The sequence below is a fragment of the Phalaenopsis equestris genome, unplaced genomic scaffold (assembly GCF_001263595.1).
Source record: "Phalaenopsis equestris unplaced genomic scaffold, ASM126359v1 Scaffold001230, whole genome shotgun sequence".
NCBI lineage: Eukaryota > Viridiplantae > Streptophyta > Magnoliopsida > Asparagales > Orchidaceae > Phalaenopsis > Phalaenopsis equestris.
Window position 1 is genome coordinate 185,269 of NW_018165669.1, and position 21,776 is coordinate 207,044.

At 34.2% G+C, this 21,776-nt stretch overlaps 1 protein-coding gene across 2 annotated transcripts in view; it reads left to right on the forward strand.

Moving 5' to 3' along the window:
- Positions 1 to 21,776, forward strand: part of LOC110033595 (receptor-like serine/threonine-protein kinase ALE2) — a 46,864-nt gene that overhangs the window by 23,784 nt on the left and 1,304 nt on the right. For both annotated transcript variants that reach the window (XM_020737631.1, XM_020737632.1), the window contains exons 7-8: positions 1,876 to 2,265; positions 21,107 to 21,347. In XM_020737631.1, the coding sequence (XP_020593290.1) occupies positions 1,876 to 2,265; positions 21,107 to 21,347 (631 nt within the window). The remainder of the gene's footprint in view (positions 1 to 1,875; positions 2,266 to 21,106; positions 21,348 to 21,776) is intronic.

Genomic DNA, 21,776 nt, shown 5'->3' on the forward strand with positions numbered 1-21,776 from the left:
TTGCAGTAGACCCTCCTCTAGAGCTTTTTCTGCAGCAGACCATCCTCCATGGTTTTTTTTACTTATTAGGCTCTCCTCCGGAACTTTTTTTGCAGCAAGGCCTACCTTCAGGTTTTTTTTCTTTTTTTCCTTTTTTCTGCAGGTTATACCTTACAATTTTTTTCTGGAGGTTATCTACTTCCTTGCAAACTCCCCTGCAACATTACCTGTAAGAGCTTTCTGCTTACCTACAGACACTGAAAGAATTGCAGTCAATTAGAAGTCAGTTTTTTCTGTAGTTTTTCTACTTCCCTGCAAACTCACCTTTATTATTACATGTAGGAGCCTTCTGCCTACCTACAAGAACTGCAGTCAAAGACAACACAATCAACTAGAATTTAACTTTTCTTATAGGTTGTCTACTTCCCTGCAAACTCCCCTGCAAACTCCCCTGCAACATTACTTATAAGAACTTCACGCATACCTACAGACACTGCAGGAATTATAGTCAAGGAAAATCGCAGTATGAGGCAGATTTCAAGTTCTACTTCATGGAATCTCCCTTGCCTATTGTTTGATGTTTTCAAAACCAAAATGAACATGGTTTTCAACCATGTTTCAACTCGAGGGGGAGTCTTAGAATTTACATTAGAAAAATTTATTCCTATTAGAATTTATGAGAATTAGATTTCTTTCCTAATGTAACTTTATTTTCTCTCTTATTATAGACTTATATTTTTTGGAGTGGATTTATTTCCTTTCCTATTTTAGACTTTCCTATTTTCTGTTGTTTTTTATTTCCAAATAATTATTCGAATTGATTAATTGAAAATATTAGGTGTTAGATGTTTTCTTTCTTGTTATTTATTTTTATTATCTTTCATATAAGGGTTATTATGCCTCCTTTCATATCAATAAAAATATTCCATATTATTCTAAACAATTAGATTAAAATGTAAAATCATTTTTCTTTAAGGTTAGTCTAAGCCTTCTAAAATGAGGAGAAAACGTTCTTTCAAATTAATTATTTATATTAACAAAGGAGAAAATGAATTAATATTCAAAATTTTGTGTACAGAATTTACGTACTTTGCGTTATATTAGAGGGAATAATTTTCCTATTAATTTAGATGAGAATCAGTAAATAAAAGAATACATTATATATAGATTAGATTAGATATTAGATTGATTGGGCTAATGTAACTTCTTTTTTTAAATGAAAAAATAACATCCCCTTCCCCAGAACCAGAATGATAAGAAACGTTAAAAAATTGAGTGTCTCATTTTGAAATAGAGTTCTCTAATGCTATCTACCATATGTTTTGTGCTTCTCGCCGACTCTTTCTCTTAGGGGCTGTTTAGGATCACTTTTTTATTTTAATTTTGTATTGTTTTTGTTTTGATTTGATTTAAAACATTTTTGGCTATTTGATTAATATATATTTGTTTTTAAAAACACTCAAAACACTGAAAAGTATTTTTAAAAACATGTTAATATATTTTTAGAATAAAATATAAAAATACATGAAAAACACAAAATAATTTTGTTTTTAAAAGACAAAATACAACCAAACAATAAAATTGATCTCAAACAAGCCTTTAGTATATATCATATCAATATTTGTTGGATTTTTTGGATGAGTTGTTGTCCCTCTGAGTACATCTTTTCAAGTTTCAAAATAAAAGACCAAAAAAACAAACTGGATTGCGTCATTTTGAAATGGAGCATTGTCATAGCCCTTTTTACGTTTTCCCTCTCTTCTTGACTTTTTAATGTATTATATATATGTAATTTCACATTATATTGAAAATGATGATTATGTTATAAAATTTATCTAACATTTGATTAAATAAATGATTGTAACCCCTTGGAATCTCCATATTGGTTTGATACAGGAACTAGGACTACCATACAAAGTAGTGTTGCAAGTTCAACATCCATGTCTCTTGTTTCTACAATGGCTACTTACCCATCCTCAGTGAAAACATTTTTACTATCCGAGCTCGAGAAAGCAACTAATAGATTTAGTTCAGAGAGAATGCTGGGTGAAGGTGGGTATGGACGTGTTTATCTTGGAATTTTGGAGAATGGAGATGAAGTTGCCGTTAAGCTGCTAACAAGGAAGGAACAGAATGGTGATCGTGAATTCATTGGAGAAGTAGAAATGCTGAGCAGACTGCATCATCGTAATTTGGTCAAGCTGATTGGTATATGCATTGAAGGCCATAAACGCTGTTTGGTTTATGAACTTGTTCGAAATGGAAGTGTTGAGTCCCATCTGCATGGTATGCTTTTAACTCACAATTCCATTTAAGAATGCTTTAAATGGAAGTTTATGCTAACAGTTTCAAAATGAATTTATATTTCATTCAGCATGCCATCTATTTTACTTGCAAAATAATCTTTGTTTGTTTCCCTCATAAGTCGTTGGCATCTTATCCAATTCACTACGTGTCAATCACTGGTAACTGAATTTTACAAAATTTTACTTTATTTTAATTACACTTGTGTTGAGTTTTAAATTTCTACTTTGTTTTAAAGATTTTTAGCCTTGATTTACTGTATCAACTCTCAGAATCAATTGAAAGATATGAAGGTAATACAGTAATCATAAAATTGATGTTTATACATCAACTCTATGATCCCCACAATAACACCTTTTCGATTGAACATAAGATGTAATTGTTTAACTTAGAAAAGTGAATCTATTATCACTCATTGTAGAAATATACCTATCACAATCTAGCTAGTTATTGACTCAATCATTTGAACCGTCTGAACATATCATATTTTATAATTCCTAACTCATAAAGATCCAACATGATTATACACATTAATTGTTCTAGAATACATTTAAAAAATTCCATTCATTCTCTTATTCTAATGATAATCTTGAGTCCTTATGCCTAATATCAACTTTGACAATGTATAGTACATGAATATGCTTCTTATATCAGAACTAAGCATCAAACTATTGGAATGTTGATTCAGAATATGATCTTCACTCAAGTTCAATCTTATCTTTCACTTTATCGGAAATAATTGTCAAATTAATATCTGAGATATAAAGATGAATAAGATAAGTAGCTCTAAAACATAATTCAATTGTTTAAGGAGATGAAATAACTTGGTATGCTAATCATGAATTAGAGATGAGGTTTAAAAGCACAAACATAGACCAGTCTGGTGAATTATATAAATTCATTATAAAGTAAAATTGTTTGAATAATAGTATGATTGACCAGTCTGGTGAATTATATAAATTCATTATAAAGTAAAATTGTTTGAATAATAGTATGTCTTAAGAATAAGAAAGGTTATTTGCTAAAAAAAAATTAAAAGAGATGTTAAAGTTCACAATCATAATGTGTTAGATTAGTCGGGTTTGCATGTGTCAACATATTAAACTATTCATAAGATAACATTTATTTGCTTATTTTATTTATTTCTTGACATAATATATTATCTTATAATGTCATGTATGGGTGCCTAGTTTCATTGGCCATCAAGATGTGGACCATAGAGAACCCACATCACATCTCATTATATCAAATTCTAGCTCTAATGCTACATTATAATGCTCAATGAAACTGTCACGACCTGACTTAAGTCTTAGAATTAACTAAGGTGAGAACAAAAGCTCGGATGGTGAAATTAATTTTATTATTATTATTTTTCTATCACTAATATTTTAATGTCCATATAGTAAATGAATGAGCCACCAAAGAACCTGTTAGAAGTTATATTAGGAAATAATTTATTCTTGTTAAAAATTTCTAGGATTAGATTATTTTCCTTTCCTATTTTAGATTTATTTTCTTTGATTGGATTTATTTCATTTCATATTTTAGGCTTTTCTATTTTTTGTCATTTTCTTTATCTCCAAGATTAATTAATTGGAGATATAGGTGTTATATATTTCCTTTAATTTTATTTCCTTTTTCTTCTCTTTACTATTCTAGGATTCATGTAAGGGTGTTTGTAGCCTATTTTTTCATATCAATAAAATAATTCCGTTGAATTATGAAATTCAATACGGTATCAGAGCCTTGAAACAAACCTTAGTATCTCCTGTTGCTGGAAACTTCCTATTCCCTAAAACTAAGAATCTTTTCCATGTTGCAGGCTCTTCAATTTTTTCGTTGGAAACTTCCTCTTCCTGCAGGAGTTCCCTTTTGTAGCCTTTCATGTCATGGGAACACCCTCTTGCATCCGTTCTCGCCAGTCGCTCCTTCCCTTGCAGTTTTTTTCAGTCTTCGGTCTCCCTTCTGCCAGCCAACTCTCCTTTCTGTAGGTTATTACCTGACTCTTGTTGAATGTATTTTGCTGCTTGAGAGGTGGCATTAGGCAGGGGAGAAAGGGATTTTAAGTGTTGGATTCTGATTGAGCTTTCTTGGCCTATTTTGGCCTACTTACATCGGTTTATTCATTGTGATGGCCATGCTTTCTGTTTTTGATTCTTCAGTCAATTGAATGAATATACTTTTATTTGAATTCCAATCGACGAAAGCTGTTGTTTGTTAATAATCATATCTCTTTCTTGCTAGAGAGATGGACAGAGTTGTTTTTATAGCAACCGCTGTTAGAAACCTGTTGTAGGGTTGGGACAATGCTATAATTGCACGAGCTGTTATTTATATTATAAGGGAATTTAAGTTGCAGACAGAGCCTACTATTGAAAGTTTAATTGTGGCTATGTCACATATTGGCGTTACAATAATTACTAAATGCTCAGGACCTATTTCAGATTGGTGTGACAGGCACCCCATGTTTATCTTGTCATCAGTACTTTGATTTATTAGTGGCTTGATCATGCCGTGTTCTCCAAATGTTTACATCTTACTCCTTGCGAGGCTCATTGATGGGTTTGGAGTTGGCTTGGCTGTTACCCTTATTCCTGTGTATATTTTCGCATCCCCACCTGAAATAAGAGGGCAATTAAATACCCTTACACCACTCTGTGGCTCAAGGGGAATTTTTATGTGTACTGTATGGTGTTTGCAATGTCTCTTATGGAGAATCCTAACTGAAGAGTGATACTTGGATTTCACTCCATCCCATCCCTGATATATTTGGCATTAACAAGATTCTTCCTGCCTGAGTCTTCAAGGTGTCTTGTTAGCAAAGCGAGGATTTTAGATGCAAAAAAGGTTCTGCATTGGCTTCGTGGAAGGGAAGATGTATCAGGAAAGCTGACTATTCTTATGGAAGGTCTAGGTGTTGGAGTAGATACATTGATTAAGGAGTACATTATTGGTCCTTCTAATCAAAACATTGATACGCTTCCTCTGATCTCCTTTGTCGCCATAGGCTTTTTTATGCATTAAGCCCTCCTGACCCTTCTTCAGAGCTTTCTCCTGTAATAGGCTATCTAGTGTTTTTTCCTGCAGCATTCCCTCCTCTGGAGCTTTTTCTTGTATCAAGTCATTTTTCAGAGTTTTTGTTTGTATCAGGTCCTCCTTCAGAGCTCTTTTCTTCAGCAGGCCCTCTTTAGGAGCTTTTTTCCTGTAGCGGGCCCTCTGGAGCTTTCTTCTCCGGAGTTTTTTTTTGCAACAATCTCTCCTTCAGAGTCTTTCTGCAACAGGACCTCTGAAGCTTTTTCTTGCTACAACCCTTTCTTAGGCCATACCCGAGGCCATAATCTGTAGCTTTCTTTGTAGGTGTTTTTCCATTTTTTTTACCTGCAGATCATACCCTACAACTTTCGTGTAGGTTGTCAGCTTCCCTGCTAACTTTACCATATGATTATCTGTAGAAGCATTTCGCCTACTTACAAAGACTGCAGAAGTTGAATTTGACTACATAGAAATACTCCCAACCCTTTTCTTTGATGTGGTTGAAGAAATTAAATGAGATACGAGTGGATTAATAGTGCCTGATCGAGTTTTTCATTGTGTATCAACTATATGACCTACTGTGGCGTGACGTGCCCACAGACGCCTACCATATCCTGTTTTGAAGGCCGTGGTTATTCGATGGTAAGGCACAACATGACGGATTCAAGAACACTTACCCATTCACGAAGGAGGAGAAAAACGTCGTTCTCTTTTCCATCAAGGATTTTGGAGGAGCAACTACATCTGTCGAGGATAAGCCTGAGGTCCCACTTACCACATTTCATTACTATGTTCGAGAAGCCCTCATGGCATCGAACTTATTCTTCTTAGAGGGAACTGAGGATAAGATGAATCCACTGGACAAGGTTCAACCACTGTTAGCTGAGTTTCAGAAGGTGATTACCTACTGCTTGCCAGAGGGTCTACAACCGCTTAGGGATATCCAACATGCCACATACCTTATCTCAGGATTAGTGTTGCCCAACAAGCCTGCATATAGATTGAGGCCACTGGAGTATGCTACAGAAGCAAGCGTAAGATCTCATTACTAAGGGATTGGTGAGAGTAAGTACCGGCACGTGCGCTGCCCCTGTGTTGAGGGTGCCTAAGAAGGACAACTATGGAGGATGTGCATCGATAATCGAGTTATCAACAATGTCACCATCAAATACCTGTTCCCTAACCCTCGCTTGGACAACCTACTGTATCTGTCACATGGAGACGTAGTCTTTTCAAAGGTTGATTTGAGCATCGAATGTCATCAGATTAGAATGAGGTCGGGGGATGAATGAAAGAGCACCTTTAAGAATAACGACAGGTTGTACGAGTGGACCGTCATGCCATTTGGACTGCCCAGTGCACCTAACACCCTATTTAGAATGATGAATCAGGTTTTTCGAGCTTGTATCGGGAAGTTCGTGATTATTTATCTCAACAATATCACTATCACAACTGTTTCGAGGGGGAGCACTTACAACATCTGAGGTAGGTTTTTGAGGTTCTGGGGTCGGAGAAGCTATATGTCCACCGGAATAAGTGCCACTTCCTGATGACGCAGGTATGTTTTTGGGGTTATATTATGTCCGACACCAACATTCAGATGAACCCCTCAAAGATAGTGGCGATCGTCAGTTGGGCACCCCCACAATCCTTTTTAGAGATGAGACAGTATTTGGGGCTAGCTCATTCAACAGGCGATTCATGAGGTGCTTCAACACAATGACAACTCTTCTGACATATTTTTTTGAAGGGAGAGAAGTTCCAGTGGACTGAGGCAATTAAGTTAAGTTTTAGAACCCTGAAGAAGAAGGTGACACAAGACCAGTGTTAAATTTATCGGACTTTAGTCAGTTGTTTGAGCTGTAATGTGGCGCTTCTAACATGGGGATCAGTGTAGTATTGAGCTAGGGAGGAAACCCTGTAGCCTTCTTTAATGAGGAAAACCTATAGAACTATGCCTGTACCCTTGCAAGTTTAACATTGTATCTTTTGCATGCTTTTTCCTTTGGTCTACTTTAATTCTCAGATCTCTGTACCCTCCAACAGTCATGTTCTCTCTTGGTTTCCATTGACACTAAATTCTAAACGGTCCTGATCTATTCTCCTCTTCATTGAAGACATTCACTTTTCTTTTGGCTCTCCTCCACAAATCTCACTATTATGTTTAGTGGTGACCTCACCCATGGTATTTTCCTCAATGGCCTCAAGCAATTCAGACAACCCCCAACAGTTGGAGGCCCCAACAAGAGCACACCTGGCGGAGTGGGAAGAACTGGACAAGAACTAACAAGGCAGATCTGAGTGATAGGAAGCCTGAGAAGAGCAACACACTCAGTACAACTCTAGCCCGTAAATGCTTTCGATGTCACAAATATGGTCACATCGCCTCTAGCTGCCTGATGAACCAAGTGTTGTCATTCTCCGAGCAGGGTGTAATGCAGGACGTGAGTGATGAAGCAACAACGGAGCATCGAGGTAAGGAATATTAACTCCAGGGAGATGAAGTGGAAATGCTAGTTGTAAGATGTGTTTTGCAGGCGAAACCGTAGAGGGATCACTCGCGGTTGAGGTATAATTTCTTCCGCACAAGGTGCACGGTGAGAGGAAAAGTGTGTGGCCCCATTATTGACGGAGAAAGCTGTGAGAACATGGTCTTTACTTTCATGCTAAAGTTGAATATGGCTACACAGAAACAGTCTCAACCCTTTTCTCTAATATGATTGAAGAAAGTAATTGAGATACGAGTAGATTAGTTGTGCCTGATTGAGTTCTTCATTGTGAATCATTTACAGGACCAAGTGTGGTGTGACGTGGTGCCCACAGACGCTTGCAATATCTTTTTGTGGAGGTCGCAGTTATTTGAGCGTAAAATGCAACATGACGGGTTCACGAACACTTGCACGTTCACGAAGGAGGGGAATCACATCGTTCTCTTTTCCATCAAGGATTTTGGAGGAGTAGCTACATCTGTTAGGGATAACCCTAGGTCTCACTTACCTCTTTTCAGCAGTATGTTCGAGAAGCCCCCTGGCATTGAAATTATCTTCTTAGAGGGAACTAAGTAGAAGATGAATCCGCTGGAGATGGTTCAACCACTGTTAGCTGAGTTCCAACAAGTGATGGCCGATTACTTGCTAGAGGGTACAACTGCTTAGGGATATCCAACATGCCATAGATCTTATCTCAGGATTAGTGTCGCCTAACAGACTTGCATATAGATTGAGGTCATTGGAGTACGATACAAAGGGAAGCACAATATCTCATTACTAAGGGATTGGTGAGAGCGACCACCGACACGTGCGCTACCCCTGTGCTGATGGTGCCTAAAAAGGATTGCTCGTGGAAGATGTGCACGATATTCGGTTATCAACAAGGTTACCATCAAATACTGGTTCTCTAACCCTCACCTGGACGACCTACTCTATGAGTTACATGGAGTTATAGTCTTTTCCAAGATTGATCTGAGTAGCAGATATCATCAAATTAGTATGAGTCAGGGGACGAATGAAATAACACCTTTAAGACTAGAGATGGGTTGTATGAGTGGACCATCATGCTAGTTTGACTGCCCAATGCACCTAACACCTTATTAAGGCCGGTGAATCACATTTTTCAAGCCCACATTGCGAAGTTCGTGGTTATTTACATCGACGATATCCTTGCCACAACAGTTTTGAGGGGGATCACTTGTAGCATCTGAGGTGGGTTTTTGACATTCTGGGGTTGGAGAAGCTATATACTCACTCGAATAAGTGCGACTTCCTGATAGCGCATATACGTTTTCGGGATTACATTCTATTGTGCTGACATTCAGATGGACCTTACGAAGATAGAGGCGATCGTTAGTTGGACACCCCCACAATCTTTTATTGAGATGAGAAGGTTTTTTGGGTTAACATCATTCAATAGGCAATTCATCACGAGCTTCAACACAATTACAGCTTTGCTGACAGATCCTTTTGAAGGAAGAGAAGTTCCAGTGGATAGAGACAACCCAATATGATTTTAAATCTCTGAATTACAAGGTAACACAAACCCTAGTGTTATATTTACCAGACTTCAGTCAGTTGTTTGAGGTGTATTGCGGTGCTTCTAACGTGGTGATTGTAGTACTATTGAGGTAGGGGGAAACATTTTAACATTATTTCTTTTGCATGCCTTTTTTCTTTAGTCTTTCCATGAGTTGCATATACAATATGATTCTTATGTGTATAATGTTGAAATATAATTTTTTTCATGAATCAAGTCTAAAGCACATTTCTAATGATGAAGAAGGGTTACAATTCATCAAGTCTGAACAAATCATCTTAAATTTGGTGTAAAACTTTATCAAGAATTAATCTCATTTTCTCTATTCAATAACCTCTTGAACAATCAAATGAAATTTGGGAGGTACTTTTTGCATGTATTATATTAACTAATCCTGTCGGTAAGTTTTGAAGTCTAGAAAAATAATCCTAAATTGAGAGTTTCTTTCAGTTTATTTATAATTTCATATTTTAATTGAATTTTTTGGTTGCCTTATTCTAATTGTAAATTATTTGTAAAATTTTTCACATATTTTGATTATTTTATGTGGCATCGGATTCAGAAAAACATCTGATTGATGAATTTTAAGATGTAGTATGGAGCTTCTAACGTGGGGATTGGAGTAGTATTGAGCCAGAGAGGAAACCCTGAAGTCTTCTTTAGCGAGGGAGGAAACCCTATTGAACTATTCCTATACACTTGTATCTATTGCATCGTTTTCTTTTAGTCTTTCCGCGTGTTGCACATGTAATAGGATTCTTGTGCGTATTATGTTGAAATATTATTTGTTTTTTCTTGAATCAAGACTATAGCACATTTCTAATGACGAGGAAGGGTTAAGATTCATCGAGTTGGAACAAATAATCTTAAATTTAGTATAAAACTTTATCAAGAATTACTCTAATTTTCTCTATTCAAGAATCTCTTGAACAATTAAATGAAATTTGGGAGGAAGTTTTGCACATATTATATTAACCAATCATGTACGTACGTTTTGAAGTCTAGAAAAATAATCCTCAATTGGGAGTTTCCTTGAGTGTAATTTATTGTTTCATATTTTAATTAAAATTTTTTGGTTGCCATATTCTGATTGTAATCTACTTGTAAATTTTTTCACATATTTTGATTATTTTATGTGGCATCGGATTCAGAAAAAAACATATAATCGATGAATTCTAAGATGTATCTCATAACTCTTGCATTTTTGTTTTGCTATTGAGACAATCTTGGTTATTAAGAAGCATATCCTTTCCAATAATATGCTCCCATTATTTTTTTTCTCTTAAATAAGAACTGAAATGGAAATTTCTTAGTGGAATAATGTTTGCGAGAGTCTTACGCCGAAAATATCCAAGTTATTGGTTGATATATTCACTATAGTCAACATAACGTTTATTTCTCAAATTTGCGGAAAATCAATCAATAGATAGCAAATTGATTCCAAACTGGTTTAATCCGATAGAGTTGAGGGTGAACCAAGTTCAGAAGTCACGCAAACGAGGTTCTTTGGTTCAATTTGCCCATAAATATGAGGTATACATGAGCTCTTACATTGTGTCGAGTGTAGATCCAGATTGTTCCGGATAGCAGTGAGAGAGATTGATAAACAAGATTGTAGAGGAAACTTTGTTAGACTAACTCTAATCGGACCAAATTTTCTTTGATCTGTGCAACGGAGAGGGTGAAATTAAGCGGTATAATTAGAACTGGGAAGATGGATAGAGAATAAATCCTCATGCCAATGAAACTATAGTTGAACAGGGCGAAGCTGTGGCTGAGAACAAATTCTTATGTTAGTGGGTCAAATAGAGGTGAATAAATCCTCATGAGATTTTCATGGATCGCAGAAGCGATTTTCTTCAAGACAATGGAACGAGTTCTCATGAAATTTTTGGTAATGTTGTTTAATACCTTGAGGAACTTCACTGTATCATTATGAAAGAAAAGCAAAAAACTATTGTAGTGCATTGGCCCTTATACTGTGATAAATAAATAAATGGTGTAGAAAATTACCTATCTTTTATTTCATCATTGGATCCTTATTAATATAACATAAGAGGATTGCATGATAGGATGTATACACAATTAAGAGAAAAAATTTAGCTTTATTAACAGTATATTGGCACATAGGTAGGAGAGGTGGCATTTATGAGCATATGGATCAACAAAATGACATAAGGAGCCAGTCTAGCCAGAATATATGGAGATTACTTTCATGAACATAGAACAATGAGATGGCATGCAAGGAGTTGATCTAGCCTTAATTTGTGGAGACTAATTTTATGAACACACTAATAGATGAGATGCAAGCAAGGAGCAAACAAGCCATAATTTTTGCAGATTAAGGGTCTGTTTGGGGCAGCTGTTGATTATTTATAATCTGCTGATATGATAAACTGATAAACAGATTATTCTGATAATCTGATAATCTGATAATCTGCAGATTATCAGAATAAGCTGGCTTGTTGTTTGAGACAGCTTATTCAGTACAGTTTACTGGGAGTTGTTTTTGAATAAATGACCATTTTGCCCATGTTTGGTTAGCTGTTTGCAATAGAGCTGTTTATGAAAAATAATAGATAAAACATATGTCTTAAAATATTACATTTCAGTTACAGAAATTTAAAAATATTGCTCACCACTTCGTGAGTATCAAAACAAATAAAATAAGAAGAAATACAATTACAACTACAAGTATTAAAACTCTGACGTCGTCTCTCCTCAGCGGCACTGTCCTCTTGGGAAACCATCGTAACATGATCACTGTCGCCTGGGAGTATGTAGGAATGATCGGGGAGGACGAGAGTGTGAGGTCGTAATATGTGACGATCTCAGCGAGAGCACGGACCAGAAGAGAGATCGGGAGGGTGAGGGAGAGCAGAGAAGGGAACCTCCTGAATTCTTCACCCTAACCCTATAAGAATACGTGGGATGCGGCCTCCATCCCGCTTCGGCGGGTATTAAGGAATTCCATAATCGCGATTCAGAGCGGCGAAGATTATCAGAGGTGAACTCAGAATTCAAACACAGTCGGGGCATTTTCAAAACGCCGCGACACCCATTAAGCTGCCCCAAACAGGCCCTAATTTCATGAGCACGTTGTAATAACAATAAATAAAAGGAGATTTAATCCTTCACGACAACTGTTTGAAGCAGGTGTGATGCTCTTGGAAATTCAGAATGAAGGATTTATTCCCTTATTTTTTTTAAACAGAAGGAACGAGCTAAGCCAGAAATAGAAAACGCGAGAAAAAGAGAGGAGTGAGAGTGAAAGCTTAAGAGAAAGCAGAGGAAGAAGGAGATGAGTGGCTTGTCGACTTCCGCAAGCAATAAATGGAGGAAGAAAGGAGGCGAGCATCTCACTTGTCGTGCGTTGTTGATGGTCATGGATGCGACATGCTAAGAGGAAGGAACAGGAAGAAAGATTGAGGTTTCTTATGTAAGAAATAAGGGAATTTAAGCCCTTGTAAGTTTCGATTAGGAAATCGTGCCCTAATCTAGTGAAGGAAGGAGGGGGAAAATGGAAGAAGAGAGAAGGAAGGGTCAAAGCCGAAGACGTCAAATGACTAAAGTAGAAGTATCGAGTGACTCGTGCATCGATCGTGACCTCAGGAGTGGCTTGCATGTGGGTAAGGTCTATACTAAGGCGTTATGGTTAGGGTTTTGTTTTATTATTTGTAAGATATTTGTTTATTTTATTAGATGATATTAAGTTATACTAAGCTTTATGAAATAGACTATAATTTTTCTAATTGAAAGTTATTATATTTAATGAATGTTAAGAAGCCTAGCAAGAAGGCTTGTGGTGTTGGTTCATGCAGGAAAAAGATGTGAATCAAGGCATTCAATGAAGGTTAAGTTAACAATTTATGATTTTACTCTTTAAATATAAAATTCTTTATATTAAAAGTGTTTTTAATTTAATATTAAAATTTCATGAATTAATACGTGATTATGATTCAACGAGCAGTTGAATTAAAGGACAAAGAGAATCAAACAAATCAATTGAAAATTTTTTGGTGAGCCATTTTAGGGTTATTTAATTTAAATCTCTTTTATAAAATTTAAAAATTATGTTCAAATATTCTTTTGGGGTAATTTTAATTTGGAGTTATGTTAATTAACCTAAGGGAACTAGAAGAGAGAACAATTTGAATTTAAAAGGAACATTTCATAAGGTGAAACTAAGGTAAGTAGTCTTTCATTCAAGTTATAGTAATTTTTGTTTCTTCCAGACCGAACCCATTAGATGTAACTGAAACCTAATTGCACTATTTTATTGCGTTTTAAATGTTATTTTAGTTGTTGGCCGTGCCATTGTGATGAATACGCATTTTGTAAGTACTATTATTATGCATTTTCTAAATGTATACAAAATATATTGAATTGAATGAAACAAATGCATGAATGATTCGAATTGCATATGTAAGAATCAATTTTTTTTTTAACCTTTTTTCCTTCTTGGTCATTGCCATCTTGAATTGCACTTCTCCTTTTCTTCTTTCCGCTCGCCATTGCCGCCTTCCCAATCTGTCGATCGACTGCTACCTCTTCTTCCTATATGAACTAAGCGTGGGTTAGGGCATTAAAGCTTTGAACGAAAACCTCGTCATTCTGTCCTTCTGATCTTCCTCCTCCCTCTCTCGGTTTTGGCCAATACTGTCGATTAGCTCTTCTTCCTCCTACTCTCATGCGCCAAACTCTTGCTATAAAATTCCTATTGGAGATAGCAGTGCAGGAAAAGATGAGATCTTGCCGTCTTCTTCCTCTCCCGTCGCTACCCGAAACCATCAAGGGAGGTAACCCCTGCCTTCCTCTCGCGTGCACTTCAACTCCTCTTAATCCCGCAAGTCTGTCTTTCTGAGGGATTTAACAAATCTATGATTTAAGGCTAACCGAAAGAGAAACAAATTGAAGGGATTGTAGGACTAGATGTCATTTTGATTTTATTTATTGTTAAAAAGTATGGTATTATGTAGATCACTCAAAATTTTAGTAGAAAATTAGGTCTAATTTCTCATATATTATAATAAAATAAAAGAAAAATACTAATTTGATTATATTAAATTAGTTTATTAAGTTGATGATTAAGTTGCTATTTTTCTTTTTTTAAGAATATAATAATAATGATTATATATATATATATATATTTATATATATATATATATATATATATATATATATACATATATATATGCATACATATACATATATGCATACACGGTAAAATTTTGTAGGTCTATTAGATACACATAATTAAATTGATAAATAAATTACTTAATCATTTATATGTTATTTCCTAATTGATGTAGGATTGCTAGTCGAACTGTCAAATTCGTAGATGTACCACGTTTGCCGCATCGAAGCGAGAAACTGCTATTTATTCTAAGATAAACATACGCTTCCTAGTTATTCGTGTTATCCTTGCTAGTTGCATTAGATTACTAGCTAATTGTAGGTTTGTCATTCGTACCCCTTAAAATTTTTTTCATATAATTGTAGTAGTTTTTATTTTTGCTCATGATAAATTTAATATGCAATTAACCTTGTTTATTGTTGCTTAATTTTGTATTTAATTGTTTGCATTTCATGATTTTAATAGCTATTATTTCTTTTATAGTCTATGTGACAAATCTTATTATTTTAGTTTTCATAATTATTTATAAATACCGGTGAACATTTTGTTGTTATATTCTTGTATTGATTGTGATGGATGAAAGATACCTAATTTAGTATGATTATTATGTCGACATTAAATTCTTTTATTATGTCTAACCGAACCAACGGGTCATTCGGAGAAATAAGTGAATTTCCATGAGATTGATGCCTACTTTTTTTGTTTTAGTGTGTAATAGTAAACCGACTAGATATAAATATAAATTTATGTATATATATGTATATTCTGAAGTTATCTATGATTGATGAGCCATATCTATGCATAAACATATGATATTTTAGCATGTAAATATTTACATAAATATGCATGTGTTCAAGTCACTCCTATTCAGGATCACAAACATGTGATAATCTATGCAATTTCTTTTATACATAGAATAAATCAACATTTATTGGTTATATTGCATGCCTCACCTTATTTATTGTTTATGTTTTAATAAATATTTGTTAATTTTTGAGTTAAATTTTCAAACTTACTCGTTGTTATTTTTATATAATATGTTTCACCTAGCCACTTCCAGACCCTCTCCACCGAAACAAAATTTTTAGATTTAGATTTTCATTCGGTATTTTCAATTTTTTTTGAGTTATTATATTTTCTTTCTTGGTTATGTAGTCCCTATTTTTATTTTGGCTTCTTTCTGATATCTCATTTCCTTTCAATTGTATCAGTTGTATTTTTATTTATGTAATAAAATGAGATATTTTTATTTCTTTCTATTATTACTTGTATATTCTTTTTCGTTTGAGAATACAAAACATGTTCATTTCTTTTTATCACTCTCTGTGTTGCCGGGATGTACCTTTTTCCGGACCCGATGTGTGACAATATAGACTGATATTGTGTGCATTCTTGATTATAATGAAGTTTATCCCTTTATGTTACTAGTTGAGAAATACTAAGATACTTGTGCATGTAAATAAAAAATGATATTGATATTAATGTGTCTTAATTTCTATAATTTTAAACGGTGTTACAAATAATAGTATAGTCATGCTATTAATATATTAAACATATTGAATGTTATGAAATATCATAATTGAACATATTGATAAATTATCAAATACTTTTATATTGTTTTATTAAAAGTTTAACTGATATGTTAATTATTTTATTTTCGTTACAATACTGCAATTCAGCTCAAACTATTCACAGGTTGCCATAAATGAGGTAAATTTAATCGCATTATTTTAAAATAATTAACATTATGGCTCTTTTATTTGTTAAATTTTAGTTATAGAAAATGAATGTAAAGAAATTTCATACTATCGTCTGACCGTATATTCCTGCCTGAGTTAATTTAAAGCTCCTAGCCGGGTCTTGACAAAAGTGGTATCAGAGATAATGTTTAGTATTAAATAATCTAATATTAATGAAAGTGTGAATAGAACAATTATAAGGAAATTATGAATAATAAAATTGAAAGATTAAATTAATGCTAATTGAGTAATTATTTTAATTCAGGCTAATAGATGCAACTGAGATTATAGAAGAGGGAAGCCAATTGGAAATAAGGAACTACCGCCTGCTATAGCTGTAAATATGAATACCTTGACCAAGATGATAGTAATGACTGTTGATTCAAGAGTTCAGATCATAACCTAATGGAAGTGATACAGTTGTTATGGATAAACATTCTTGGTAATATTTCAAGATTTGCGTCCACCTTTGTTTAAGGGAACTTAAGATCTGCTTGAAGAACAAAATTAACTTATTAGGATAGAAAAGATACTAGACAACATGACATGTCTACATGAAAGAAGGGTGTCATTACTTATATTTATGCTTTATGGAGAAACTGAATGATGGTGGTTTGGGTAGCGCTAGGGCATGCTAGGAGACATACCCAACATGATAGTAAGTGAGGAGAATTTTTTTGTTTTATTTAAAGAGTGGTTTGTACCTATCTATTTGAACACAGTTGCATGATAAGTTTATGAAGTTGGTGCAAGAAGAGAAGATAATTATGCAGTATGAATCAAAGTTCTCTACACTATCAAGGTATGCACCACAATTGATAGCTATTATATAAACAAAATGCTACAATTTTCTTTATGGATTAAAAGATTTGATCAAGTAGCCATTAATGCCTTTGAGAATTGATGACTACTCAATGTTAGCGCTAGGGCATGCTAGGAGACATACCCAACATTGTGGTAAGTGGGGAGGATTTTTTTGTTCTATTTAAAGAGTGGTTTGTACCTATCTATTCTAACACAGTTGCATGACAAGTTTATGAAGTTGTTGCAAGAAGAGAAGATAATTATGCAGTATGAATCAAAGTTCTCTACACTATCAAGGTATGCACCACAATTGATAGCTATTATATAAGCAAAATGCTACAATTTTATTTATGGATTAAAAGATTCGATCAAGTAGCCGTTAATGCCTTTGGGAATTGATGACTACTCAGTGTTAGCAGAGCGGGCTAGATAAGTAGAGATTGATTTTCAGGTTAATCATAAGCGTAAGGAGATACACAAGAGAAAAGTATTGATGATGGGAGCATGTGGATTAATCGAAGGGGTCCAATGAGAAGATGCCCAAGCTCAATTCTGATAGATTGAGTAGTGACACTAATCGGAGTACTGCAGTCACTTGTTTTAAATATTGAAAACAGCATACAGATGAATATTTGATGGGCTCTCATATATGTTATTAGTGTCCTTCGCCTTGTCACATTACCATAAAACCCAGAACATAAATCAAGTGGAGCTCTTTTGCGGAAGATTGCAGGTAGGCAGAGAGGGATAGAGTCTAAAACTTCTGCTCCTACTCAAGTTTAACCAAGACAATCTATTTGACCTTGAGTGTATTTTCTTATTAATAGGGGCCGAAAGCATCTGCAACTGATGTTAATGCTAATATGGACTAATGCATGTTATGTTTTATTTTATTTTATAGGAGTGTCATTCTAATGTATTTCTTATTTAGAGGATGTGTGTTGTTATGTTGATGTTATCCTGTTTCAGTTGATGGGGAAGTTAGTGGAGTTATCTTGTATCAGAGTTTTGTTTTACTTGATAAAGAAATAAGGATAGTTCATGTGTTTTTTGCATTGATATGTGACTTGGAATAAATTTGCAAATTTCTAAGATGAAATTTTATAGAGAAGATTGTCATAACTAATAAATAAAAGAAATAAAATAAGATTTAATCCCTCGCACGGCACTTGTTCGAAACAGATGTGCTGCTCTTGGGAATTTAGAATGAAGGATTTATTCCCACGTTTTGTACGAGCTGAAGGAATGAGCCAAGCAAGAGACGGAGAGCGAGTGAGAGAGGATTGGAGTAAGAGCGAAAGCATAAAAGAAAGTATAAAAAGAAGGAGACGAGGGGCTCTGTCGACTTCTGCGAGCAACTAAAAGAGGAAGCAAAGAGGCGAGCGGCTCACCTTTCATGCGTCATTGACGATCCAAGGTGCGACCAACAAAGAGTAAGGACGAGGAAGGTTGAGGTTTTATGTGTGAGAAAGGAGGGAATCTGAGCCTCTGTAAGTTTCCGTCAAGGGAAATCGTGCCCTAACTGAGTGAAGGAAGAAAGAGGAGAAGAGAAAGGGAAGAAGAGGGGGAAGCTTCCTAGCCGAAGGCATTGAAGCACTGAAGCAGAAGTATCGAACGACTCGTGCATCAATCATGAGCATGAGTGGCTTGTGGGCCGGTAAGGTTTAAACTGAGGCAATAAGGTTAGAGTTATATTTTATTTTGTATAAGATTATTGTTTATTTAATTTGATGATATTATGTTATAATAAACTTTATGAAATAAATATTATATTTTTCTAATTGAAAGCTATTATATTTAAATAATGTGCCTAGTGAGAAGGGCTTGTGGTGTGGGTTTAAGCAGGAGGATGCAAATCAAGGCATTCAATGAAGATTAAAGCAAGGGTTTATGAGTTTATGCTTTAATTATAAAGTTATTTCAATTAAAGGTGTTATTAATTTAATATTAAAATTTCATGAAATAATATGTTATTATAATTTGACAAATAGTTGAATTAAAGGATTAAGGAGAATCGAACTAATTAACTGAACTAGTTTTTTGTAAGGCTTGTTAGGGTTATTTAAATTAAATCTCTTTCATAAAATGTAAAAATTGTGTTTGAAAATTGTTTTATGGTAATGTTAATTAACCTGAGTGAACTAGAATATATAACAATTGGATTTAAACCAATTATTTTCTAAGGTGAGCACTCTTACTTTTAAGTTATAGTAGTTCTTATTTTTTCTTAACCAATTTCATTTATTGTTATTGAAATTTGATTGCACTATTTTATTGTGATTTAAATGCTCTGTTAGATGTTGGTCATATCATTGTGATGAGTATACATTTTAGAAATACCATTATTATTTGTTATGTAAATTTATATAGATTATCTTGAATTGATGGAAATAAATATATGAATGATATGAACTGCATAGACTGACTCAATGTGCATGCTTGACTGATGAAGTTCACTTTTTTATGATACTAGTAGGGGGAATGCTAAGGTACTCATGCACGTAAATGAAAAAGATATTGATATTTATTTGATTTAAGTGATACAATTTTAGACGGTACTCTTGTTACGGTTGTACAGATATAAAATGATATTGACATGTTATTGATATGTTAAAATATATTAAATATTATGAAATATTGTGATCAATCATATTTATAAATTATAAAATACTTTTGTGCTGATTTATTAAAAGTATAACCGACTTGCATATTATTTTATTTTCGTTACGTTATTATAGCTTAGAAGTACACCAACATTTTTAGCTTACTATTGTTTTGAACTAACATTTCAGGTTTAAATAAATTGATTAAAAGATGTACAATAAAAGAGAATGTATATAAAAATTACAGACAACTAGATATTAGATAAATATAACTTTATTATTTTAATTTACTTTATTTACTTTATATAGTGACTCTTTCATTTGTTAAATGTTAGTTATAGAAAACGAATATAGAAAAATTTAATTTTTACCATCCGACCGTCTATTTCCATCTTGGTTAATTTTAAGCTCTAGGCCGGGTCGTGACAAATATAAATAAAGATGGCATGCAAGGAGCCATTATAGGTATAATTTGTGGAGATTAATCTCCAATTATTTATATATGTTAACAAATAAAATGGGGTACGGAATTGCTGGAGTTTTATTTTTCTTTTTGCCCAGATTTATACAATGACAGGAGCATTGCATGTTGGGAAGTGTTCATAATCAAAACCTAAAATTTAGCTATACAATTAATTACAATAAATTCGTGAACACAAACTGGTGAGGTGGCATTTATGAGGACATGGACAAATGAGATGGAATGCCAAGAATTAATCTAGCTATAATCTATTGGGATTAATTTTTAATTAATTATATACAATGAGAGAAAATGATAAAGGAATAATTAGAGTAAGAGCATCTAAAATAATTTTTCTTTTTAATGAGTTGATATTTTGAGAGTAGACTGGCATATTATTTACTTCATTTTATGTCCAAAATGCATGTTGTCTTGTAGGATGTTCACACTAGAAGTGCTGGGTAAATCTTAGTTAAAGAATAAGCCCCAAATGACATGCATCATAAGATATCCTTCCTGGTGTTACTAAACGCTCATCATGCTCACAATCGTCCTTCAAAGTGTACTGTTTGATGATTTCTAGATTTATAATTTTCTAAAAATTTCATTAGTTATTTTAGACCGTTTGTGTTTTTTTTTCTTCAAATCATTTTTTTTGTTATTTTAAAATGTTATTTACCTCCCAACATTTCGCTTATTTCATTATTTAGCAAACTTGAATTTTCGGATTCATGCTAATATCAACCGTAGAAAAGGCTTCTTACTTCAACTTGCATTTCTTATTCCATATTACTTGAATTTCAAATTTTGGTGACTTTATACATTTCATGATTCGTTTCTTCACGTTTATAATGTTTTAATTGGTTTCATTATTAATTTACAATCAATTATGCCCTCTCAGCTAGATCAACTAGTCAGCAACCTACGCACATTGGCTTACACTCTTGCCACCTCTGTTGCTTCATTATATGGCTAAATCGATGCAAATCTTGACTTAAGTTCCATGATGATGATTCAGGTGCTGATAGGGACAAGCAGAAATTGAACTGGGATGCAAGAATGAAGATAGCCCTTGGTGCTGCCAGAGGCCTTGCATATCTGCATGAGGATTCGAATCCTCGTGTTATTCATCGTGATTTCAAGGCCAGCAATGTACTGCTGGAAGAGGATTTTACACCTAAGGTGTCAGATTTTGGGCTGGCAAAGGAAGCATCTGATGCAAGCCATCATATTTCCACCCGAGTCATGGGAACTTTCGGGTAATTGTGCAAGCCTAAGCAGGGGGGAAGAAGAAGAAGAATAAGGAGTAAAGACTCACGAAGAAATAAAAGCTACAATGCCCTATCCCGTTTCATGGGAACTTTCAGGTAATTGTGCAAGCCTAAACTAGAACCATTCATCAATATTCTATCATGAATATCTGAAAGATGTAATACTATTCGTAAGTAACAAATAAATCTAGTTAAAACTGTAATTGATCTTAGGAAAAGCACCTATTTTTAATGATGTTGCAACTGGAAGTTAATATGGTTTCTGAAGTTCCATACTTGCAAACATGTTTGGATGCCTGAAGTAGAATTTTAAACTTCATGCAATTTGATCTCATTTCTACTACCTTTCTTTTAAGCACCCCCTTATATTGCAATTCAATCATTCAAAATATTTGATATGATATTGTTTTTAAATTT